We start from the raw sequence: 27,580 nt of genomic DNA, 5'->3' as shown, positions 1-27,580 counted from the left end.
ATATTCTAGCCTGTCATATGTTGTGCTATGTCAAGATTTTGAGGTGACAAATTAAGTTAGCAAATAAAAAGTAACTTGTGTTCAGTTATGGCCCCACTCTCTGACATCTTATTTAAATGTCCGTTCTTATGTTATGAACCATGACAAGTTGTTTTGATTGTTGCGGCAAGCTCACCATAGTTTTATCTAATGTTGACACATGCACACTGAGTCATTTTTTTATTGATCAGTAATCCGTTTCCATCTCCAACATCCAGAAAGTTCAGACATTGTTACGTGGAGACCGCACCCTTTCTGATATTAGTAGCGATAATTGGTTTGTTTGTAGAAGGGAGATAATCAATTAATAAATCTTGAAATGAAATTCATGGTCAGGATGGTTTATATCTGAACATATTAGAAGTTAGGAAGAGAAAACAGGGACACTATGCCATGTATATGTAAAAAAAAAATTAGAAAAGGGAGTAATGCCAGAAGACTGGCAGATAGTGAATGTGATTCCTGTGCTTAAAAAGGATATAGAGCCAATCTAGTGGATATTAGGCCAATTAGCTTAAGGTTGGTGACAGGAAAGATAATGAAACCCTTACTCGCACGGGGCGGCACGGTAGCACAGTGGTTAGGGCGGCACGGTAGCTCAGTGGTTAGCACTGCTGCTTCACAGCTCCAGGGACCCGGGTTCGATTCCTGGCTTGGGTCACTGTCTGTGTGGAGTTTGCACATTCTCCTTGTGTCTGTGTGGGTTTCCTCCGGGTGCTCCGGTTTCCTCCCACAGTCCAAAGATGTGCGGGTTAGGTTGATTGGCCATGCTAAAAATTGCCCTTAGTGAACTGAGATGTGTAGGTTAGAGGGATTAGTGGGTAAATATATAGGGATATGGGGGTAGGGCCTGGGTGGGATTGTGGTCGGTGCAGACTCGATGGGCCGAATGGCCTCTTTCTGTACTGTAGGGTTTCTATGATTTCTATGATGTATTAGAAAAATGAAAAATATAACAGTCAGCACTGATCCCTGTTTGGGGGGGGGGGGATGGCAGGTGGGCAGTGTTATGCTTGCCAGCCTGATTGAATGAAGAATTAACCAGAGGATTAAATCAGGATAATATAGTGGACATAATTGGATTTCTAAAAATCATTTATAAGGTAAGGTTCATGACTGAGGTAGAACTGCAGGTGCTGTGGCGGTATGGGGCAGCAGCAGCAAAATGTGTAGCAAGCTGGCTACAAAACAAAAATCAGCAGGGAAAGTAAGAGTTAAAAACATTTACTCAGAAAATGGTGAGAATGATGCTGGAACCATAGACCTATAGAAGATGTTTCTACTTGCGGGCAAAACCAGAGCTATGCGCAATAAATAGCCATGAAACCTGTAGGGAATTCAGGAGAAACTTCTTTACCCAGAAAGTGGTGAAAATATAGAATTCCCTGCCATAATGAGTAGTTGAGGTAAATAGCATAGATGCGTTCAAGGGGAAACTAAATAATTACACGAGGGAGGAAGAGGGGAGGTATGTGTGGAGCATAACCACTAGCATGACCTGTTTCTGTGCTGTAAATATGTTGTAATACATTACTGAGGGTTTGGAATAAAATATGAAAATATATTTGGCTAGATGCTGGGAAGCTTTTAAGTAATTTTGTTTACTGATATAAATTACATTTTGCTTTTAAGGTCCATGCTTTCTTCACCTGAACCATCTCCACCTTTTTTAATTCTTTGAACATATCCTTCTATTTCTTTCTCCCTCCCTCATTTATGTATTTGGCTTCACAATTGCTTCCAAGTTGTTTGTTCTGCCACCCGAAGTAGTGAGACAATAGAATAATGGACCAATGGTGTGTATTAGTATGAAGAGGCGATGGCCTAGTGGTATTATCGCTAGACTGTTAATCCAGAAACTCCGTTTATGTTTTGGGGACCCGGGTTTGAATCCCGCCACAGCAGATGGTGGAATTTGAATTCGATTTTTAAAAAAATCAGGAATTAAGAATCTTCTGATGACTATGAAACCATTTCAATTGTTGGAAAAACCCACCTGGTTTACCAATGTCCTTTAGGGAAGGAAATCTGTCATCTTCACCTGGTCTGGCCTACGTGTGACTCCAGAGCCACAGCAATGAGGTTGACTCTCAATTGCCCTCAAGTGGCCTAACAAGACACCCAGTTTCAAGGGCAACTAGGGATGGACAATAAATGCTGGCCAGCGACGCCCATGTCCCATGAATAAAAAACAAATTAGTGTTGTTGACATTCAAATTGCTCTACAACACTTGGTGCAGAGAATGAGATTTGGGCAAGGAAGAGAAACTAAGATAAAGGAAGACTTGAGAGTAAAGATGGGTTTTGTTCAGGATTTTGAATAAGAGAAAAATGGAAGTTTCAAGAGGAAATTCTAGAAGGTAGGCTTCTTGGGAGAAGCTTCCAGAATGCTAAACCCAGACAAATGATTAAATTTAGAATTCTTGCTTGTTGTCAGGCTCTGAAAAGTAACATTTGTCCGTTGAATGTGTAGATTTTAAGGTTTTTTAAAATAATAAAGGGGCTAGAAATTATTTGGCTGAAGAGGTTACTTGGGCTCCATATGAATGGAAGCACTGGAAGGGAGTTTGGTATAAAATATGAAAATGTATTTGGCTAGATGCTGGGATGTATTTATTTTTGATCAGTCATTGATCTCTGAAATTTGCAAAACACAAGGGTGGAAGGTAAGCAATATAATATTTGACAATTATTTTGTTTACTGATGTATCCAATCCCACATGAGAATCCAGGAGCTGAAGTACAGGGTAAAGATTTTCTGTTTGATTCTGGGCATCTTGCTATCATTTATATCGACATCAGGTAGCAAAGAATGTACTTCAGATCAAGAGGCCTATTCACAGAAGTACCTGGTCTCTCTCAAAGGTGCTTAGTGTACAAATCCATGGTTTGGGCTGACAGGTCTGTGGGAGGGAGGAATTCGGGTTAGGTCACAAAGGATCAGGAGTTAATCAGTACAAAGACAAAAGAAGATTCATTGAGAACATGCTGTCTTGGGCTTTGGAAAGATAGAAAATGGATTTTTGAGTTGGAAAAGATGAGGTAGGATGAGCAGAGGAATTAAGGAAAAAATTGAAGTGTGTTTTGGTGATTGAGGCTACACCACAGCTATTTGGGATAATGGGAAGAGTGAGATAGGGAGGCTTCAGTGAGGGAGAAGGAATTACCACTTGAGCCAGTAATTATGCCTCAGTTAATGATGGGTATCTATGGACTTGGCCATGGCTAACCTGGCTAGCAGTCTGCAGAATATGAAGTCTATGCTACTAAGTTTTTTGATTTTGGTCCGATTTATAATGGTTAAATGATCCATAATTAGCATCTACTCTAAATATTGGAAGTGATTACAGAAAGTGTTTTGGTGTTTGGATTTTCCTTTAAATGTTAAACAGATGGTGTTTGCAACACATATTGACGTAAAAGATCCCATGGCACTATTCAAAGAACAGAGGGGTTCTTCCTGTGTCCTGGCTAATATTTATCCCTCAGACAACACATTAATTTAAATTATTTGTTGTCTCATTGCTGTTTTTGGAACCTTGCTCCGTGCAAATTGTCCTGTTTCCCAATATTGCAATATGACTACACCTCTAAAACACATGCAGCCAGCTACTTTTGAACATTTGAGGTTCTTAAATACACTATGAATGCATATTTAAGAACCCTAATTGAATTTTAGCTTAAGGTAAAGATAGTGGGGTGTTGTAGCTTCAGTGATCATTACAACATTATAACTGGTAATGAATATGCTGCAGTTGGATATGTTCGCGAAAGAAAATCTGCATTAGGAGTTTCCCCCTTTTTGGAATAGTTTCCTTTGACAAGATTTGCCAACTTTAAATCAGGCTTGAGTGAACATATCCCCTAGACAATTTTCTTTTGTTGTTTTATATGTTTTTACTTCAGCGATGTTGGAGGGGGGAGTCATTTCACTGCTGTCGTATGTACTAGAAGGAACCCTGTTTTACCTTGAAATTCTTCAAGTTTTCTTTATATTTAAAGTGAAACTATCCATAAAGCTACATTTTAATTTTCCGAATGTAAGTGCGCAGGTGCAGCAGGCAGTAAAGAAGGCAAATAGTATGTTGGCCTTCATAGCGAAAGGGTTTAAGTATAGGGATGTTTTGCAGCAATTGTATAGGGCATTGGTGAGGCCACAACTGAAATATTGTGTGCAGATTAGGTTCTTATCTGAGGAAGGATGTCCTTGCTATAGAGGGAGTACAGCAAAGGTTTACCAGGCTGTACTGGCCAGATGCTAAATTTTCTTTGCCTCAGTTTTTAACCAAGGTGGGGGCAGGCAATTTACTTTATCTGAAAAGGGCAATGGTGAGTATGGTACAGAGAAGTTCTGTCATTCATATCACTATTGGCATTGTGCATTTCAGTGCTTTCAACCAAGGCATCTTGTGCATCAGTTCACTAATTTAACAAGGAGTATTGTAAATGAGCCTGAACCCGTACTTGATGGAAATCTATAAATTCATAGAGCGATGTAGGTTACAGTTGGCTACTGTTCACCTGATCAGTTACCGCCTATTCTAACCCAAATTGTTGAGGCTGATTAACACATCTTTGCTGCCATCCTGGCTGCAATTAGTAACTGTCACAAATGAGATTTGGGACTTGCTTGTTCCGTTTGAGAATATTTCCGAAAGTAGCTTTAACCAAAGATAATATGCATGTTTTGACACAGGTTCATCAAGCTGTCTTGAGTTTCTAAATGTGTGTATTATGCTTTAGTTATAACCCAGGTGCCATGCAGGGCCATTTTCTGTTTTGAATGATGCATCATGTTGTACTGCTGGCAAAACATTAGAACCATAGAATCCTACAATGCAGAAGGAAGCCATTCAGCCCATCGAGTCTGCACCGACTACAACCCCATCCAGGCCCTATCCCCATAACCCCATGTATTTATCCTAGTTAGGCACCCCTGACACTAACGGGCAATTTAGCATGGCCAATCAACCTAACTCGAACATTTTTGTACAGTGGGAGGAAACCGGAGCACCCAGAGGAAACCCACGCAGACATTGGGAGAATGTGCAAACTCCACATAGACAGTGACCTGAGGCCGGGATTGAACCCGGGTCCCTGGCGCTGTGAGGCAGCAGTGCCAACCACTGTGCACCAAGCTGCCCAGCATTGATCTGTGATAAAGGGAAAGCAGGGCTCTGGAAATACATAATTGAAACACTCAGCAGAGTTTACTGCAGGCCAGTAAGCTTCAGCTTTTCTAATATTTCATTATAAAGGTGGTCAATGAACTACATTTTAAAGTTAAAAGCAGTGCGACTGAAGAGCTTTAGTTTTATAGTTGACCTGGTTTCAAAAGATTAGAATACCTGTGAAAGTGTAATTCATCAATTCATTTTGAAGATTGAGTGAGAATTCACAAATCATAAATGCATTTTTCATTCTTGAGACTCTAAATTTTTCATTTCCCTTTGGGACCAAAATTAAGAATGAGATGGGAGGTTTTGTAAAATGGAAATCATGTTTAACCAATTTATGGGATTTCTTTCAAGGAGTCACGTGCTGAGGGATAAAGGGGAACCTGATTTCCAGAAGGCAGTTGATAAGGTGTCGCATCAAAGGTTATTGTGGAAAATAAAAGCTCATGGTGTGGGGGCAACATATTGGCATGGATTAAAGATTAGCTAGCTAACAGGAAAGAGTTGGCATAAATGGATCCTTTTCTGATTGGCAGGATGTGATCAGAGGTATGGGGCTTCAACATTATACAATCTATATAAATGGCTTGGATGAAGGGACTGACGGTATGTTTGCTAAATTTGCTGACGACAGATAGGTAGGAAAATAAATTATGAAAAGGACTTGAGGATGCTACAAAGACAAAGGTAGATTGTGAGTGGACAAAACTCTGGCAAATGAAATGTAGTGTTGGCAGATGTGAAATTGTCCATTTTGGCAGAAAAAATAAAAAGCTTATTATCTAAATGGTGAGAGATTGCAGAGACATCTGGATGTCCTGGTGCATGAATCACAAAAGGCTAGTATACAGGTACTACAAGTAATTGGGAAAGCTAATAGAATGTTAGAATGAGGGGAATTAATAACTGAGGTTAAGATTCAGTTGTACAGGGCATTTAGTTGTACAGGGCATTAGTGAGACCACATCTGGAATATTGTGTACTGCACTGGTCTCCACAACTAAGGAAATCTGTAAATATGTTAGAAACAGTTCGGAGGAGGTTTACTGGACTAATGGGGTGAGCGGGTCCTCTTATGAGGAAAGGTAGGCTTATATCCACTAGAGTTTAGAAGAGGAAAAGATGACTTGATTGAAACCTTTAAGATCCTGAGGGGTATTGACAGGGTGGAGGTGAAGAGATGCTTTCTCTTGTCCAAGAATCCCGAACTAGGGGTCACTGTTTAAAAATAGGGGGGTCATTCATTTAAGACGAGGATGAAAATTTTTTTGAGGGTCATGAGTCTGTGGAACACAGCTAGATAGATTCTTGACTTACAAGGTTATCAGGGGTTGGCAGGAATGTGGGGCTCGGGTTGCAATCATCAGCCATGATTTTATTGAATGGTGGAGCAGCCTCGAGGAACTGAGTAGCCTAGTCCTCCTAATTCTTATGTTTGTATGGGTTATCTTAGTCTTACCCTCGCTCAGGTACCCCTATAGCAACATGGTTTTCAACCGTGGCTCAGTTGTAGTTAGAAGATTGTGGGTTTGAAGATTGACCGCATCAATTAGACTGATATTTCAGTGCACAACTGAGGGCCACCTTTCAGATGAGATATTAAAACAAGACTGAGTCTGTCCAGTCAGGTGGGTATAAAATATTCCACGGCACTGGTTAAAAAAGTGCAGGGAGTCGTCTTTGAAAGATACATATTGGCCAAGAAACAATCAGCATGACTTAAAACAAGATTCTCGAAGGTTAGCTCTGTTCTCTCTCCTCAGATGCTGCCAGATCTGCTGAGATTTTCTAGCATTTTCTATTTTTGTTCTTGAATTACAATTGTTTTTTGTAAATTGGCTGTTGCACTTCCTACTTCACAACCGTACCTGCAAAAGTAATTTATTGACTATAAGATGCTGTATATATGAAAATTCTCTTTTCGTCCACTTCGATGTGATATTGCCACAGACAGAACCCAGCAGTAGCAACATAGTGCATTCTTCTTAACTAGAGAGGTCAGAAGTTGTTCTCCTCCACTCCTCTGAATTATGTTATTTAATTGGCAACTTGCTCCTTGATTTCCGTCCAAGCTCCAACTGTAGATGGAATTTAACCCAGACAAATGTGAGGTGTTGCGATTTGGAAGGTCTACTGCAGAAGGAAAGTATACAGTAAATAGTCATAGAAATATTAGCATACAGAGGGATCTAGGCGTGCAGATCCACAGTTCCCTGAAGGTGGCAACTCAGATGGACAAAGTGGTCAAGGCATGCTGGCCTTCATTGGTCGGGGTGTTGAGTACAAGAATTGGAAAATCATGTTGCAGCTGTATAAGACTTTGGTTAGGTTGCATTTGGAGTATTGTGTGCAATTCTGGTTGCCACACTACCGGAAAGATGTTGATGTATTGGAAAGGGTGCAGAAGAGGCTTACCAGGATGTTGACCGGTTTGGAGGATATGGACTAAGAAAGGTTGCATAAACTTGGATTGTTTTCATTGGAGCATCGGAAGATGAGGGGGGACCTGATAGAAGTTTACAAGATTATAACAGGCTTGGATAGACTGGAGAGTCAGAGTCTTTTTCCCAGGGTCGAAGGGTCAATTAATTAGCGGCATAGGTTGAAAGTGAGAGGGGGAAGGGGCAAGTTTTTCAGAGGGTGGTGAATGCCTGGAAAGTGCTGCCAGAGGAGGTGGTGGAAGCAGATTCTATAACAACATTCGAGAGGCATCTGGATAAATACATGAATAGGCAGGGAATAGAGGGATATGGACCACGAAGAGGCAAGAAAATATTAGATTAGAGTGGCATCTGTTTTGGCCCAGACTTGGTGGGCCGAAGGGCCTGTTGGTGTGCTGTACTGTTCTTTGTTCAAGAGTTGCAACCAGTAATGTAAGGGGAGGAACAATATGAATTAATGGATTGGTTGAAATGAAAAGCGTTAAGGAAAATTTTGTGAATGCTAACCAATATCAAGTGCAAATGAGCAATGTTTACCCCTTACCAGAGTGTTTATTTAGATGGAATTGTGGCAAGTTTGTGTTATGCCTATGTGGTGACAAAAGTGGCAACAAACCATACTGAGTTTATGAATCAGACTGAAAAAGCAAAACAGAACAAAGGGAACAAGTATATTTAAGGTAGTGTTGTGATGCACTGCAGTGGTACTGCATATACTAGTATAAATGTCAATCTCATGTAAATGTCAACCCCATCATTTTTGGCTTAAAACCATAATCTTTCGTTCACATGTAAAATGCAAAGCTGGTATTTTGAGAAAAGTCCAAAGATTTCAGAACCAAATATAATCTTGGAGATGTTCATGATTTCATTGTAAATGTATGAATATTAATGAAAATCCGTACTGGTAAGTAAAACACATGCTTCTGTTTGAATTTTTTAAGTGATCAGATTATGAATTGTATCAGGTTGTTAGTGTTGTTGGACTTCTTCCGTCTTGAGTTTCACTAGGATCCAAGTCAAGCATGCCTGCCAGCCCTCAAACATTATCAATGTACAAGCTAGCCCTATGACTTTTTGTCCGAAAAAGTTGCTCTCAAAAATTTGACTTTTATGAACATATGCAGTAAATCACAAATACCAGACATTTTCAATATTGTTGCAAGACAGAAGAATACAGTTGCTGTTAATGGAAGCTGATTAATTTTCCTCTTCATTTTGCTATTTTACAAACAGTCAATGTGTGGAAGGTTTAAAAAAAAAAGACAAACCATTTCATTCAAAGCTTAAATTTAAAGTCTACTTATCAGTATCAAAAGTAGGTTTGCATTAACACTGCAATGAAGTTACTGTGAAAATCTCTGAGTCACCACGCTCCAGCGCCTGTTCGGCTACACTGAGGAAGAATTTAGCATGGCCAATGCTAACCAGCACGTCTTTCAGACTGTGGGAGGAAACCCACGCAGACATGGAGAAGGTGCAGATGCCATACAGACAATGACCCAAGCCAGGAATCGAACCCGGGACCCTGGCGCTATGAGGAAGCAGTGCTAACCACTGTGTCTCTGTGCTGCCCTAATAAAGAGTTGTTTTGAAAAAATTGCTACGTTTTTCCTGCCAAAATTGTTCTTTTTTTTTAAATAAAAAAATTGTAGCAATGTAAAACTTGAGCTATTTTAAACTCGAGTGTAAGTTATGGATGAAAATTAATTAAAGTCTCTTTTAATTACAGGTGCGCATAGCAGCAAACTTCATTATTCATGCTCCACCAGGAGAATTCAATGAAGTTTTTAATGGTAAGTTCTGTTAAATTGCTTATAACGTGACTCTGCCTTTTCGTTTTATTTGTAAGGCTACAACTCGAGAGTCTAATTGTTAACTCTTAATTATGGTTGAGAATTAACTCTTAATTATGGTTGCAAGTTAACCAGTCCAAGCCTGCCAGAAGTTATGAGATGACTGTTCTGTATTTACAGTAGTTATCATATAAGATTGTGGAAATAGAGCATGGTAACCTTGTATATTTGCATGCCAGAATGAGTTTAAAGTCCCTGTCAATCTGGGTAAAACAAAAAGGTATAACCTTTCAAAGAGGGGTGGAACGTGAACTGTGCTACTCTTGTCTGGGTGGTAGTTCATCAATATTACATGTCTGGGAATATGTTTTCTGCTCTCCTGATCAGCATCCTGTCTACTTGTTCATGTGTCTGGTTATTTATGCAATCTGAGCAACTAGACTCATTGATACACAAGTATCTGAAGCAGTCTGTTTTGCACCACTTTAAATGGATTGTGCTTCAACAGAAACTCCTTGTAGTGGAGTGTTAGTATGGGTGCCATTATTACTCATTGGTCCAGATGTTGCTGTCAGTCAGGATTGGTGCTTGCCATTCTATGCTGACTGCTGCCCATAAAGTATTTGCAGGCTTTTGAATAGAAATTTGATCTAATAACTTTTAATACAGCCAGCCCCCTTTGGAGGACATCTGTGGCCAGTGAGTAGGGCAGGAAACATTACAGTTCTTTAAAACATCAGATTGAAAGGTTCTCTGAGATGTGTGGTGTCTAAACTAGGATGTGCAAAACTGAAAGTTTAAATTAGATTCAAGTCATGTAGATAAAGTGACACAAAGGTTGGGAGTGATAAATGGGATTAAGGAGGAGAAATGAGAAGGATTTAACTAATTAAATCTCCAATACTAATTACTTTTGTAGAAATGAGAGTATGTGATTTAGAAGATATAATTGTCAGGACCAGAGGGGTTGCCACGGTGTTCAAACTTTTGGAGCGGTTTTATGCAACTGATGTGGCTTGCTAGACTCTCCTGGGCAGATACGAGTCAACTATGTTGGTGTTAAATTTGTGTGTCAACCCATACAGGGCATGGCAGCTGGTTTCATTCCCTAAAGAGAATTAGTGAGCAGACTAAGTTCGATGGTTTCATCACTTGTACTGTTACCTTCTTTATATTTTCAGTTTTTTAAAAACTCCATTCAAATTCTCAAGCCTATTTTGGGATTTGAACTCCTATTCTTTGATTTATTAGTCCAAGTCTCTGGATTATTTGTCCAGTCTCACAGCCATTGCAATAATTGATTTAACAAGGATAACAAGCCCTCAACTATCAAAACATTTGTGCACTCTTGTCTTACTAGTTTACCAACAAATGCATAGAACAGTGAAAAGATGAATGACTATTGGCTAAGATCAAGTGTCAGATCGAGCCCAAGATCAGGTATAATGCCTTTTCTTGTCTGCTTGGATCTTGTATGTCTCTCTTGTGGGGACCATGAATTAATTCAATTTTTGTCTTGGTTTTTGGAGCAAGCAAGGAGATGGATTAAGGACTTGCCTGGTTCACTCTGCGCATTGGCTTTGTAACTTTACTGATTTTTGTTTTACAAGTTACTAATCTGGAATCAGTTACTGACCTCTGGATACCCAATTATATCTTTATCTGTCTTTTTATATCCTGTTTGTGAACACAACTCCCACTCACCTGATGAAGGAGCAGCGCTCCGAAAGCTTGTGGCTTGTGCTACCAAATAAACATGTTGGACTTTAACCTGGTGTTGTGAGACTTCTTACTGTGCTTACTTACCCAATTAATACCACATGGCAATTGATGTATCAGAAGGTATTGTGGAATTGACCATTTAAAGCTTTTGTCTATTTGTACAGAGATTATTAGGCATTTCTAGCAGTTAAAGGAGAGCAAATGTAGATGAAGTATGAAGACAAAAGCCAGAGCAGGAGACTTGAAGCTTTGTGACTAATTTACATGTAAACAAAGTAAACTCCAACTGCCAAATTTGCACAAACATGTCATTGGTTGGTGGAGAGTTCCTTTCCAGTGAATAATTTCCTGGGACCATCTCTTCCTCCACAATGGTGTAACCGTTTGAGTATTGTACATATCTCATTTTTTCTTCCTCTTTCTCCAATCTTTTCTACCTCCCATGTTGTCTTTATGCCCATGACAGTTGAGAGGGGCATGCAGAAAGACAAAGTCGTGATACTTGTATTCCTACTCCTATATTATTTGAATAATGAGATGTTCTGTTCTGTTCACTACAAGTACCAGATGGACATATTGACCACGTAAGATACTTGTTCTTTTAGTAAGATACTGCTTTCAGATTTATTTTTCTTGACTTAGTGTGGCAACTGTCATTAATTTTAAGTACTTTTTAAAACGTGAAATATTTCTTTTTTCTTGTGTATAATATGGATATAGTAGGATCGTGATAATGTTACATAGTTTGTTATCAAGAGACCCAGACTGATACTCTAGAGAAGAGTTCAAATCCCACGAGGGCAGCAAGTGGAATTTTAATTAGACTAATTAAATGTGGAATTAAAGCTTGTATCAGTAATGATGGTCATGAAATTACCAGTTTGTCATAAAAACCCAGCTGATTCACTGATGGCTTTCTTGGAAGGTGTTACATCCACTGGACTTTCTAAGACGAGTGTTTTAAATTGATTCCTTTAATTAAAAGTGAAATGGAGCAATTTGGAAGATATGATCTCCTACAAAATCTGCCAAGGTTAAGCCCATGTGACCTGATTGTCATGGGACCAGAGGCCAAGGTCAAGACTTATTGAAATAAAGTACGGTGCAAGTTTTAACACTTGGATGCAAAGGAGGTGCCAAGCTGGTCTTGCTGTGCCTAGACTCTGGCTCTTATTCACAACCAAACAAAAATGCTGCTATGCCCAGCAAATGAAAAGAGTTGTTTTTGAGTTGACCACCAAGCAGAGTGCTGGTGAGAAAAGTTTCACTGTTTTGAAGAGAAGACTTTGTGGAGAATTAAGAACCGAGGGAGTCGCCAGAGAGTGCCTTGCTACTTGAAGTCCATTTGGTTATGTTCAAAAGATTGAGTGGAGGGACAAAGTTTAAAAGGACACTGGAAGAGTCCCCTGGTGGGATTTACAAGACTACATCTCTGATAAGAGTGTGGTGTACTGTATAAATGTGGAATGGGATTTTCAGTTGTCAATTGGGAGTACCTTTTAAGTGGTTCAGTGTACTTGCCTACTTAATGTTTAGCCGATTGTTCATTTTACTTTGTTACAATTAAAGTCTTAAAACATGAAAACTTGTCGTGTGATTTTGTGTCGGTCATTGGGAAATGTATGTAGAAGTTATCGGTCGTCTTGGGCCTTGTAACAAAGGAAAACTTGTCCTTTCCCAAACTGGTCTAGATATGTCATCCAGTACAGTTGACTTGGAACTGTACTCTGAAATGGCCTAACAAACCCATTGTGTCAAATCATTGGAAAGAATAAAAAACCCAAGTGGACTGGAAATGACAAAGCACACAGTCCAGTCAACCCTGCAAAGTCCTCCACACTATCATCTGGGAACATGAAAATTTGGAGAGCTGTCCAACTGACTTGTCAAGAAACAGCCTGACATAGCCGTACTTGGGGAATCAACCCCAGCAGACAATGTCCTTGACTTCTCTAACACTATTCCTTGGGTACATTCTGATCCACTGGCACAGTACGCAATCAGGAAAGAATGGTCCTGGGAGTCCTCTACATTAATTCTAGGCCCCATGTCATGGCATTGGGTCAAACATGGGCAAGGATGCCTGCTGAATGCTGCCATACTAATGGCCTCTCCACTGACCACTTCACTTCCATGTTGAACATCACTTGGAAAAATCACTGAGGACAACAGGGCATAGAACATACCCAGGCTGTGGGACATCAACGTGCATCACCAAGAGTGGCTTAGTAATATCACTATTGGCTGAGCTCTGAAGGAACATATCTGATGGACTCAGCCAGCAACAGATGGTGAGAGAATGAACAAGAGGCAAAAACTTACTTGACCTCTCCCTCACCAATCTACCTGTTGCCAATATTGAAATGATTGACTACAGCACAATGCTTGGAAACAAAGTCCTGTCTTCGCACCGAGGATGTGCCCTCCATGTGTGGTACCACCATTGTGTTGGATGGGATAGGTTCAGAACAAATTTGGCAGCTGAAATCTGGGCATCCATGAGGTGCTGTGAGCCATCAGCAGCAGAATTGTATTTGACCATTATCTGTAACTTCATGTCTTGATATATCCATCAAACTACCAATCCTGGTTCAGTGAGGAGTGCAACTGGGTATGCTAGAGCAGCACAAGATGAATCTAAAAATGAAGTGCCAACCTGGTGAAGCTTCAACACGGGACTTTCATGAATTATATCAGTGTGAGCAGTATGCAGCTGACAGATCTCAACTATCCTACAACCAAGGGATCAGATCAAATCAAATATTTGCAGTCCTACATCTAGTCATGAGTGGTGGTGGATAATTTAGCTAACCAGAAGAAAAGGCTCCACAACATCCCCATCCTCAATGATTTCAATGCAGAAGATGAGGTTGAAGCAAGCATTTGTAGCCTTTTTTTAAGCCAGGAGTGCCAAGTGGATAATCTATCCCCTGCCACCTGCTGAATTCCCCAACATCTTCAGAGGTCTTCAGCCAATTCAATTTACTGTGATATCAAGAAACAGCTGAAGGAGAGAGCAAAGGCCATGGTCCTGACAACATCTTTGGTGTAGCACTAAGGTTTTGCGGTCCAGAGCTAATTCTGCTTGGAGCCAGGCTGTTCCAATACAGCTGCAATGCTAACATCTACCCAACAATGTTGTAAATTGCCCAGTTATATCCTGTTCTCAAGGACAAATTCAGCCAATTATTGCCCCGACTGTCTCCTGTCACCATCAGTAAAGTGATGGATAGCATCTTTTGTGTTCTCGGGTGTCATGTATTCATGAATAACTTCATAGAACCCAAACTGAGCATCAATCAGGGCTACTAGGCTCCACATGTCATTACAGCCTTGGTCCAAACATGGACAAAAGAGCTGAATTCCAAAGGAATTCTGAGGCGAGTAACTCACCACCTGACTGCCACCTGCAAGTCAGGAGTGTGATGGAATACACTCCACTTGCCTGGATAAGTGCAGCACCAACAACTCTAAGCTAGGCACCATCCAGGACACAGCCCACTTAACTGGCACCTCATCCCCGACCATAAATATTCAATCCCTCCACTGACGCACAGTGACAGCAGTGTACCATCTACCAACCTGTCTGCTGCAGATGCATCTGCCCATGCCAATATCAGTTGGAGTGACCATCGCACAGTTCTCGTGGAGACTGTCCTTGACTTCACATTGAGGAAACCCTCCATTGTGTTGTGTGGCACTAACAGAGCTAAATGGGATCAATTTCGAACAGATATGCTAACTCAACACCGGGAATACATTGTTCGCTGTAGGGCAGCAGCAGCAGAATTGTACTGAAACCACAATTTGTAACCTTATGACCCAGCATATCCCCCATTCTACCATTGCCACCAAGTCTCGGTCAGTGCTGGTTCATTGAAGAAAGCTGGAGGGCATGCCAGGAGCAGCACCAGCTTTATCTAAAAATAAGGTATCATCTGGTGATGGTACTACACATGACTAACCTGCCGACCAGCATAAGCAGTAAGCGACTTCGCCATTCAATGGACCACATCTAAGCTCTGCAGTCGTGCCACATCCAGTCATGAATGTTGCTGGGCAACTAAACAACTCACTGGAGAAGAGGGCTCCATAAATATCTCCGTTCTCAATGATGGGGGAGTCCATCACATCAGTGCAAAATATGAAGCAAACTATCTTCAGCCAGAAGTGTCGAGTGAGTGATCCATTATGGCCTACCCTGGAGGTCCCCAGCATCACAGGTGCCAGTCTTCAGCTAATATGATTCACTCCTCATTATCAAGGAATGGCTGAAGGAACTGGGAGACCGCAAAGGCTACCAGCCCTGAGAATATTTCAGCAGTAGTACTGATGACGTGCTCCAAAACTTGTCATGCCCCTAGCCAAATTCCAGTACAGCTACAACACTGATATCCACCCAGCAATGAGGAAAATTACCCAGGGATGTCCTGCATACAAAAAGCAGCACAAACCCTACCCTGCCAATTATTGTCCCATCATTCTACTCTTGATCGTCAGCAAAGTACCATAGAATGCCTACAGTGCAGAAGGAGGCCATTCGGCCTTTTGAATCTGAACCAAGTATTTGTCAGAGCATCTTGTCCAGTAAACCCATGCATTTACCATGGCTAGTCCCCCTAACCTACACATCTTGGACTATGGAAGGAAACCAATAGAGACGAGGAGAAATGTGCAAACCCCACAGTCACCTGAGGCTGGAATCCACCCCAGGTCCCTTGTGCTGAGAGGCAGCAGTGCTAACCACCATGCCACCGTACTACTTGTAATAAGACCGTAGACCATAAGACATTGGAGTAGAATTAGGCCACTCAGCCCATTGTCTGCTCCGCCATTCAATCATAGCTGATATTTTTATTTTTCCCCATAACCTGATCCCCTTGTTAATCAAGAACCTATCTTTCTCTCTCTTAAAGACACTCAATGACCTGACCTCCACAGCCTTCTGTGGCAAAGAGTTCCACAGATTCACCACTCTCTGGCTGAAGAAATTCCTCCTAATCTCTGTTTCAAAAGATTGTCCCTTTAGCCTGAGGTTCTAGTTTTTCCTACTAGTGGAAACATCCTCTCCACGTCCACTCTATCCAGACCTCGCAGTATCCTGTAATTTTCAATAAGTGTCCCCCACCCCCCTTCATCCTTCTAAACTTCACTGAATACAGACCCAGAGTCCTGAACTGTTCCTCATACGACGAGCTCTTCATTCCAGGGATCATTCTTGTGAACCTCCTCTGGACCCTTTCCAAGGCCAGCACATCATTCCTTAGATATGGGGCCCAAAACTGCTCACAATACTCCAAATGGGGTCTGACCAGAGCCTTATACAGCCCCAGAAGTACATCCCTGCTCTTGTATTCTAGCCCTCTCGGCATGAATGCTAACATTCATTTGCTTTCCTAACTGCCGACTGAACCTGCACGTTCACCTTAAGAGAATCTTGAGCAAGGACTCCCAAGTCCATTTGTGCTTCTGACTTCCTGAGCATTTCCCCATTTAGAAAATAGTCTATGCCTTCATTTCTCCTTCCAAAGTGCATAACCTCTGACTTTTCCACATTGTATTCCATTGTAATAAGGGTCATCAACAGTGCTATGAAGCAGCACTTGCTCAGGAATAACCTGTTTGCTGCTCGGTTTGGTTTCTCAGTCACTTGGCTCCCTGACCTCATTACAGCCTTTGTTTGACATAGGCAAAAGAGCTGAACTCTAGATGTAAGGTGAGCTTCACTGCTCTTGACATCAAGGCAGCATTTGACTAAGTGTGACAACAGAGAGCCCTACAAAAACTGGAATCGATGGGAATTGGGGGATTGGAGAACAAATCTCTGCTGGTTGGAGACATACCTAGCACAAAGGAAGATGGTTGTGCTCATTGGAGGGCGGACATGACTGCAGGGGTTCCTAAGGTCCAGCTGCTTCATCTGTGACCTTCCTTTGTTAGAGGTGGCCATGTTTGCTGGTGACTGCATAATGTTTAGCACCATTCGTGACTGCTCGGATACTGAAGCTGTCTGTCCAAATGCAGCAAGGCCTGGACAATATCCAGGCTTGGACTGACAAGTGGCAAGTAACACTCGTGTCACACAACCACCAAGTAATGACTCCAAGAGAGAATCTAACCATTACTACTTGACGTTCAATGGCATGACCATCACTGTAACATCCTGGGGTTTACCGTTGACCAGTATCTAAACTAGCCATATAAGTACTGTGGCTGTGAGAGTAGGTCAAAGGCTAGAGATCCTGCAGGACTATTTTGCCTCCTGACTCCCCAAAGCCTGTCCACAATCTACAAGGCATAGGTCAGGGGAATATTTGCCACGTTCCTGGATGAGTGCAGTTCCGACAACACTTAAGCTCCACACCATCCAGGACAAAACAACCTGCTTAATTCACATCCCATCCACCAACACTCACTACCTCCATCAACAGGCAGTGGCAGCAGTGTATGCCATCTGCAAGACGCATTGCAGGAACTCACCAATTTCCTTGGCACCTTCCAAACCCATGACCACCACCATTTAGAAGGGGACTTGTAGACACAAGGAAACGCCCACCACCTGGAAGTCCCTCTCCAAGGCGCGCACATCCTGACTTGGAAATGTATCGCACAATTCCTTCACTGTTGCTGGATCAAAATCTTGGTGCTCCCTAACACCACATGGACTGCAGTGGTTCAAGAAGATAGCCTACCACCACCTTGTTAGCAATTAGGATGGGCAATAGATGTTAATCTACCCAGTGATGCCCATATCCCATGAATTAACTCATCAAGGCTGCTTCATCAAATCCGCAACTTCTGCCTAGAACAAAAAGGGTGGCAGCTGCATGGGAACATCACCACCTGCAAGTTCCTTCCAAACTGTATCTGTTCCTTCTCAGTAACTGGGTCAAAATCTCTCCCTAATAGTGAATGTATCTACACATCACTAACTGCAGCGATTCAAGAAGGCAGCTCACACCACCTTCCCAGTAGCAATTAGGGATGGGCACTTAAATGCTGGCCTAGTCAGTGATGCCCACATCCTATGAACTAATTTTTAAAGCAAGGTAAAGTGAGTGAGTGTCATTGACACGTAGGCAGCATTTGACTGTAAAATTAATGAACCCTGCACAATTGAAGTCTTTGGGAATCAGGAGCAAAACTCTCCATTGGTTGGAGTCATACCTAGCATAAAGACAGATGGTTGGGGTTATTAGAGACCAATCATTTCAGCCCCGGGGCATCGCTTGCAGGAGTTCTTCAGATTAGTGGCCTAGGCCCAAACATCAGCTGCTTCATTAATGATCTTCCCTTCATAAAGTCAGAAAAGTGTGTTTGCTGCTGATTGTATAGTGTTCAGTACTGTCACAGCTCAGATACTGAGGCAGTCTTCCCACATCCAGCAAGACCAGGATAACATTCAGGAAAAGGCTGATAAATAACGAGTAACACCACCGCATAAGTGGCAGGTAATGACCATCTTCCCTTGACGATCAACAGCATTAACACTGCTGAATCCCCCACCATCAACATTCAGGGGAGTATCATTGACCAGAAGTTTAACTTGACCAGCCACACACACAATGTAGCTGCAAAAGTAGGTCAGTGGTTGAGGATTCTGTGTCGAATAAATTGTCTTCAATCACGCCATTTTGACTTGAAACTATATTCCTTTAAAATGGGATCACAACCACCTTAAGGGCAATTAGGGATGGGTAACAAATGCTAGCCTAGATAGTAACACTCATATAAAAAATAAAGTTGTGCAGCACTAATTTGAAGGTTCATTACTGCCATTATATATAGCCTGTTAGCATAACTCTCTCATACCTGAATTGTGCTTTATGTAGCCATGACTAACTCAGCACTATTCTGTTAAACTTTCTATCAGATGTGCGGTTGCTGCTCAATGAGGATAATCTACTCAGGGAGGGTACAGCACAGTAAGTAGAGACGTGGCTTAACTATACAAATACTCAATCTTATTATTGCTAAATAAATGTTTCTTACAATTATTTGCTAATAATGTGATCCATCAAAAACAAATTATGTAGAACATTATCTTAAATGTGAGATTTTGTTTTTCAGTAATAGTTGCATTCTGCTCTGCACCAGTGCTTTAGTTCTGCCTGCAATGAGATGGGTCGGTCAGGTGTCTTGCTCACAAGCCTTTGGCTTTTGGCCAATTTCTATATGATCCACAGAAATCTTGGGGACCCCATGACATTGCAGTAAATTCTCTGCCCAGAACAAGGTCCTGGTAACAAGATTATTCACTGCCAGAATACTGCAAAGTTCTTGGAACAGAATGCAGTACCCGTTACATGATTACTGTTTGAAGTGTCCATGAAAGCCAGCAAAAATATGAATAATGTAGCTTTCTCAGCACTTTGCTCCCCATCAAGGCATTGCCTTGTTGCTGGATACTATGTCCTAGAGGGCATTGACGAATTGTGAATGTCGATAGGCAGTTTAGTATAAGGTATCACATCGCAGCCTGATCCTGCCCCCACCTGATCTTTGCTTATGTGCAGCTTTTGTATTTAAAATGAAAGTATTTTACTGTGCAATGGAGATGACCATTTTAGGGTTATAAAATTGAAAATTAAAATCCTCCTTTTTATGATGTATTAAATGCTCTAAATTGCTTTTATTGTATAAAACTTTCCAATAGAGCTTTTTAAAATTCGCATATTTAGGAACTGACTATTATAGCTATATATACTTTGAAATTCTTGCAATTCTGTACCTTGTAATCTAATAGTTTTATTCATTATGTAATTTTAGTGCCTTTGCACAATATAACGTGGACCAGTTTACTCCAGCAAAAATTGATGGATATGATGATCAGGTATGAAATAATTTGTTGGTTATCTTGAAACTGCTAATATATAAAATTGACATGAACATGTTTAATGTCACATGTACTGTAATTTTATTGCATATGTGTGCTGTACTTTCCAATCCAAGTATTCTAATTCCTCTCTTGTGGGGAGGGTAGAAGAGGTCTGTGGGTGAGCAAGCTCCGATGTCTGTGTTGGCAACAGAATTAGAGCTATGGTCACTGATGGCCTGTTTGTGATTTTTGAACCTCCAGTTCGCAGATGGTGAGCTTCTGACCTAATATTTGGTTAGCCAGTTAAGTGTTTCAACAGAATATTTATTTTGATTCTTTCTTGTGAATTTTCTAATGCCATCAGCAAATCAACTTGAGATGAGCTAAAATCTTTTCATAATTTTTCTAGGCTGTGACCAGGCAATTTGAACATATTGTATTTTTATGGTGATCTCATTCCTGCAGCAGCCTGCTGATTCTGTATTCCTACAGAGAGGATAATTTAGCTGCCACCTGCTATTGCTTAACTAGAAGTGAATGACATAGCTATTTAAAACGTATCCTATTCCATTGTCCAATTTTTCAATAAAGTTGAAATAGATTAATCTGATTATTTTCTGATCACAGTGGTGCTAATTTGTTTTGATTACTAACTCGACTCAGGCTCATGGCAGATAAAGTGGCCAATTTGCATTATTTAAAAAGTAAACCTAATTCTATTGACTTTATTGAATCAGGTGTCAATTTATGCACAAGTATGTTGCAAAGTTTTTCAAATAGTGTCATAACTAGCAATGAAATTAATTTTGAATAATATTGGCTTATTCAATGAGTTTTGAAAATGCAAGATCTTGCTGATGGGTGGGTATGTTTTCACAATGAAATCAATTTTACATAGTTGAAGAGTAAGATGCTTTAAGTCATGCTGTTTGGTATTGCTATAATACAGGTCTTAATAACAGAGCATGGCGATCTTGGCAATGGTAGATTTTTGGATCCAAGAAACAAGATTTCATTCAAATTTGACCATTTACGAAAAGAAGCAAGTGATCCCAAGCCCCATGATGTCGAGAATGCATTGGAATCTTGGAGAAGTGCTGTGGATAATGCTATGAGAGCATATGTAAAAGAACATTATGCAAATGGTGTCTGCACTGTAAGTATTTCATTCCAAAGTAATAGTGGCCAACACAGTTGTTCATGTGCATTACAGAATGTCATTTTTCTACCAGTGTTTTGAAACTCAGCTGTCTGAAACATTCAGTATGGTTTTCTGTAGTGAGGGTGCCCATTTGCTAATGTTCATCTCACTTGGTTTTGTCGCCGCATATCAGCCAAGATTGTTAAGATGGTCTACTTTACATATGCTGCATCTAAAACTGCTGTTTTCATTGTAAGGTAATGCCTGAGTTACTATTCTGCTCCATTCCAAATAAAGTACCTTTCCTCAGGGCTGACCTTTTAAATCTCTCTCAACTTGAATGCTCTTATTACACTTCGCGATTGTGCAGATACATTTTCTTAAATTTTGTCAGCTTATTATTTTTTAAAATAAGGCTGTCAAGCATTACAACTAAATTCAGTTGGTCCTTTTGAGGGTAGCAGGGTGGTCAATCCCATTGCTAACAATTATTGCAGTCCAAGTATATTATGCTATATAATGTTTGGGATTTTTTTGGAGTACTAGCCTCATACCTATATGTCTTCCAAAAGTGTGTGTATAGTGTACCTGCTAAAACGATGACTGTCTTTGCCATTATGAACACAGGAACTGGTGTCCATGAGGCATTATATTGAGTGCATTCCTCTGCTTTTTTCTGACCATTTGTTAGATAACTGATCATTGATTCTCATCAAATTCTACTTGTTAGCCTGGCCTATAGTATCAGAAGACTAATGTCAGTCTAGTTAGTGCTGGTTGACAGACCTCTGTTACTGTATGACAAAATGTACTTGGAAGATCCCCATTTCAGATTGTTTCATTTCACACTCTTCTTTCTTCCAGGTCTTTTATAGGAAACAACTGTAGCAAGGTCAAAGGCTTGGCAGAAAGAGCAATGGTGGGAAATGAAACAATCTAAAATGTAAATCTTCCATTTGGTGGCAAGGTTGAGAAGCTGCTGGGTTGTAAAGGGCAACAACACTTGGGGGTTCTGGAAGTAGGCAAAATCTGTGCTTGGGGGTTTTGCCATGTGTGGCGGAATTCTGTATTGAATTTATGCCACCAGGTGAAAGTATTATCTCATGGGGTACTTAGAACTCTGGGATAGCGAAGTCCTTTTAATCTGCCAACTATGTCAATGAAGCTCATTCCTTTGGGGCATGTGTTCCAGCAGCTGCTTTCCCTGTCCTCGAAGGAAAGTTTGCTTGGGGAGCATCCAGTTGTAAATTTTTTTCATTGCAACTTGAGAATTTACTCTAGATACACCAGATTTAGATTAATGCAAGATTTTGAAACTCATTAAATCATATATGTTTTATGCTCTGTAAAAAGCTTGCTTCATCCAGTATTCAAATTCTGTTTTAAGCATCCTATCTTAATTTTTAAAATCTTTCTCCAGGTATATGGGAAAACCATTGAAGGACATCAAACCATCATAGTATGCATTGAGAGCCATCAGTTTCAACCCAAAAATTTCTGGTATGTTGAAATTTTCTTGTAACATTTTGGAAGGTATTTTTCAGATGAAACCCCCGAGGAGGAAAAGTAGCCTGCATTGTTAAGATTGGTACTTGTGGCAATTTGTCATAAACAGCACAATAAAATGTGGTGTCAAAACTATCATTCCATCTGATTTGATGCATATAAAGTGTAAAGCAAATCAAAAGGAGGATCGCTGGAAAAAATAAACGCTTTTACTGATTATTATAGTGTTCCGTATCTCTTGCAATTCCTCAGATACTGAGGCAATCCATATCTGGATGCAGTGAAACTTGGACAACATTTCGAGCTCAAGCTGAATGATTTTTGTGCTGTACAAGTGCCAGGCAATGACCATCTCCAGTAAGCAAGAATCTTAACCATCACTCCTTAACATTCAATGGCATTACTGCTGCTGAATCTCCCACTATCAACATCCTGAGGGTTATCGTGGATTGAAAAGCCTAACTGGTCCAGCCATCTAAATACTGTGGCTACAGGAGCGAAGCAAATCAGTGGCTGGGAATTCTGCAGTGATAACACACCTCTTGATCCCTCAAAGTCTGTATATCGTCTACAAGGCACAAGTCAAGAATGTGATAGAATACTCCACTTTCCTGGCTGAGTGGAGCTCCAAACAACACTCTATGCTCAACACCATCCACGATCAAGCAGCTGTTTCATCAACACCCCTTCCACTACCTTAACCATATGCTCCCTCCACCACTGTTACACAGTGGCAAAACTATGTACCATCTACAAAATGCAGTACAGAAACTTGTCAACCCTCCTTTTGACTGCACTTTCCAAAGCTGTGGCATTTACCACTTGGAAGGACAATGACAGCAGAAGCATGGGTACACCACTGCAAGTTCTCTCCCAAGTCCCACAAGGATGTAGTGGCATTTGAGGCAGTTAGTTTATTTATTAGTCACATGTAAGGCTTACATTAACGCAATTAAGTTGCTGTGAAATTCCCCTAATTGCCACAGTCTGCCATCTGTTCAGGCCAATGCACCTAACCACGTTCAGTCTGGGAGGAAACCGGAGGGAACCCATGCAGACACCGGGAGAATGTGCAAACTCCGCACAGACAGTGACCCAAGCCGGGAATCGAACCCAGGTCCATGGCACTGCGAGGCAGCAGTGCTAACCACTGTGTCACCGTGCCATCCCCAGTTCCGAGGAGGTTCACTAGATTGATTCCAGAGATATGGGGTTTGTGTTATGAAGAGAGATTGAGCAATTTAGACCTATTCTATCTAGAGTTTAGAAGAATAAGAGATCTAATTGAGGTATATAAAATGATAAATGGTATTGACAAATTAGATGTAGAGTGGATGCTGCTTCTTGTGGGGCAATCTAGGACAAGAGGTCATAATTTTAGGATAAGGGAGTAGCAGATTTAAAACCGATGAGAGAAGTAGATTCTCCTCAAAGGGTTGTGAAATTTACTACCTCAGAGTGCAGTGGATGCATTGAGTAAATTAAAGGAGATAGACAGATTTTTAATTAATGAGTTGAAGGGTTATAGAGAGAGAGCAGGAAAGTGGAGTTGAGGCCGAATTGAGATCAGCCATGATTGTATTGAATGGTGGAGCAGGCTCAAGGGGCTGAATTGCCTACTCCTGCTGGTTATATGCTCTCTTGAATTGGAAATATATTGTTGTTCTTTCAGTCACCAGGTTAAAACCCTGAAACTCCTCAACAGGGCTATGGTTGTATCTGCAACAACCGGTTCAAGAACGCAGCTCACCATTGACCACCTTGAGGACATTTAGGGATGGGTTATGCTGGCCTTGCCAGCAATGCTCACCTCATGAATGAATTTTTAGAAATACTCAACTCTTTTCATGATCTGAAGACACCACAGACTTTATAGTCATTACTTTTTGATGTATGACCACAGTTGTAATATAAACATGTTCTGTACATCTTTTTCAAAAAATGCATAATTGTTATTTATGCAGGGTAAGAGGTACTTGAGCAAAATCTTGATTGTACACTATTTGAAAACCTTGTGATTGTGAAATATAACTGTCATTGATTTTTATGTAGACTATATTCTGATTTCAAACCATCCTAGCTCAGCTATTTTGCTAGGATCTCTGACATTCCCACAACTTTTTTCTGTTTTTGCCAATTTTTTCCTCTATCACCCCTGGCTCCCTTTTGAACAGGGATAACCTTTTTGCTGCAATATGATTTTGCAGTTGTTGGTCACTCTCTCAAGTGGATGCTATTTATCTATCTAGGACAGTGCATTTTGGAAGGTTCATGGACTGCATGCATCGTTGCACCTAGCCCAGATTTGTCCTTGCCCAATGTCCGTTCCATGCATGCATGCACACACTTCCTGCTGTGTGGCAATTACATTTGGTAATCGTGACTTGAGCTCTAATTTTAATCCATGAATCGCTGAGGCCAATTGTAGCACGCTATCTTCTTCCAGACAGTCAACTAACTTGGCAGACTGGGAGTTGAAATTGGGGCCCACCTTACCTTTAAGGTTGAGCTAGCTATTTGATCAAAAATCTCAATCCTAAAACAACAGTAAATATTCTGAGAATTTGCTTTGTGCCAGACAAAATGAAAACAGTTGGTTAAATGAGGACAAATCAAAATCGAGGGAAGTAGAAGATAAAATTCTTAGTTCGGTTGGACACATCTTTTTGTCTCATTTGACCAAGATTGCAATATTTCCAATTTGAGATTAGCATGCAGTTTACATTATTGACGGAGAGACTGATTTGTTTAGGTACTTTAATTATCATATTGACTAATTGAGCTATTGATATATTTTGATTTGTATATAGTCCATGTACATTTAGGCATATCTGTACACTTATTCCTTCTGCCAGGTTTTCATCCAGACTTGGCTATATTAGATCTCCAATTCTTTGCAAAAACGCAAAGGACTTTAACATTCATTACCCAGTAAGCTAAACTTTTCTAATGGAACCCAAGTAGTCAATGTTGCACTCGAATGTATGTATTTTTAAAACAAATTCCATGTTGATTTCATCAAAATTGGATCCAAGCTACCTTATTTATTTGCAAGAGAAATATCAATTGTAATGACAAATTACATGTATATAAACACACTTTTGTTTGACCAATTTCATTTTCTGTTAATTGAATGAAGGAATGGACGTTGGCGATCAGAATGGAAGTTTACTATCACTTCTTCTTCAACTCAGGTGGAAGGCATTTTGAAGATTCAGGTTTGTACGATAGCTGTGAATCTCTCAATCCATAACCACATCTATCCAAAGAGCTTTTAAAGATCGTTTGTTCTTGTTGATTCTCCCAATGTTAAGAAATAAAGCAGGAATCAAAATCGTGTGTTTCTCTAAACCTGTCCCTTACTCAGATTATGCACCATCTGCTCCCATCAAAGGCTCCACCAAATGTTTTTTGAAAGAGGTTATGCGAAACTCCTTCCATCTAAACTGTATCTGCCAAAACAATACTTTAGTATATGAACTCTAATCTTGAATTAGTGCATTACACTCTAGATCAATTTTCCTCCCTTGAGGAAATATCTGTGGTACTTGGAGTTCAGACTATTATGTTTTTTACAACATTCCAATACCTGAATCAAAGAACAAAACAAAGAACAATACAGCACAGGAACCAGGCCCTTTGGCCCTCCAAGCCCACGCTGCTCCCTGGTCCAAACTAGACCATTCTTTTGTATCCCTCCATTCCCACTCCGTTCATGTGGCTATCTAGATAAGTCTTAAACGTTCCCAGTGTGTTCGCCTCCTCCACCTTGCCCGGCAGCGCATTCCAGGCCCCCACCACCCTCTGTGTAAAATACGTCCTTCTCCCTCACCTTGAACCTATGACCCCTCGTGAACGTCACCACCGACCCGGGGAAAAGCTTCCCACCGTTCACCCTATCTATGCCTTTCATAATTTTATACGCCTCTATTAGGTCACCCCCTCATCCTCCGTCTTTCCAATGAGAACAACCCCAGTTTACCCAATCTCTCCTCATAACTAAGCCCTTCCATACCAGGCAGCATCCTGGTAAACCTCCTCTGCACTCTCTCCAAAGCCTCCACGTCCTGGTAGTGTGGCGACCAGAACTGGGTGCAGTATTCCAAATGCGGCCGAACCAATGTTCTATACAACCGCAACATCAGACCCCAACTTTTATACTCTATGTCCCGTCCTATAAAGGCAAGCATGCCATATGCCTTCTTCACCACCTTCTCCACCTGTGCCGTCACCTTCAAGGATCTGTGGACTTGCACACCCAGGTCCCTCTGCGTATCTACACCCTTTATGGTTCTGCCATTTATCGTATAGCTCCCCCCTACGTTAGTTCTACCAAAATGCATCACTTCGCATTTATCTGGATTGAACTCCATCTGCCATTTCTTTGCCCAAATTTCCAGCCTATCTATATCCTTCTGTAGCCTCTGACAATGTTCCTCACTATCTGCAAGTCCAGCCATTTTCGTGTCATCCGCAAACTTACTGATCACCCCAGTTACACCTTCTTCCAGATCGTTTATATAAATCTCTCTGCATCAGTTGTGTTTCTACGTAGATACTTGTGCAAATTTGTTTATAATGTCAGGTTTAACTGTTTCAATGAGTGTATTTCATGTGTCATCCACTTTTTTGATTTTCTTGACGGCAACTGAGTGGGCAAAATGTGTCTTCCATCCACCCGATGAACTGTGCTGAGGCTCCACCCATTTTAATGTCAAACCTTTAATCAAATATTATCCATACAATACCTACACATTTAGAGCAGAAATCTTACCAATTCCTTCGCAAAGCAAGCCAGCAACCTTCCCCTTAAAGGGAAGACCCAGGCTGGGACCACTTGAAGACGAGATGTTTGAGTAGCTTTCTGTGGGGCTAAGAGGAGCATTAGTGCTTGTCCTAGCCCTACAAAAACAATTGAAAAAATTTAACCTGAAGCATTT

The 27,580-nt window shown here is 40.8% G+C and overlaps 1 protein-coding gene across 1 annotated transcript in view; it reads left to right on the top strand.

The window, feature by feature from the left end:
• LOC144498568 (F-actin-capping protein subunit alpha-2) overlaps positions 1-27,580 on the top strand; it is a 40,615-nt gene that overhangs the window by 9,500 nt on the left and 3,535 nt on the right. The window contains exons 2-7 of the mRNA XM_078219877.1: positions 9,390-9,453; positions 19,049-19,100; positions 19,945-20,008; positions 20,943-21,149; positions 22,555-22,634; positions 25,780-25,858. Of these exons, the coding sequence (XP_078076003.1) occupies positions 9,390-9,453; positions 19,049-19,100; positions 19,945-20,008; positions 20,943-21,149; positions 22,555-22,634; positions 25,780-25,858 (546 nt within the window). The remainder of the gene's footprint in view (positions 1-9,389; positions 9,454-19,048; positions 19,101-19,944; positions 20,009-20,942; positions 21,150-22,554; positions 22,635-25,779; positions 25,859-27,580) is intronic.

Source organism: Mustelus asterias, chromosome 9 (genome assembly GCF_964213995.1).
Source record: "Mustelus asterias chromosome 9, sMusAst1.hap1.1, whole genome shotgun sequence".
In the NCBI taxonomy this organism is placed as follows: domain Eukaryota; kingdom Metazoa; phylum Chordata; class Chondrichthyes; order Carcharhiniformes; family Triakidae; genus Mustelus; species Mustelus asterias.
Note: the sequence above shows the minus strand (reverse complement) of the source record. Positions and strands in the feature narration are given on the sequence as shown.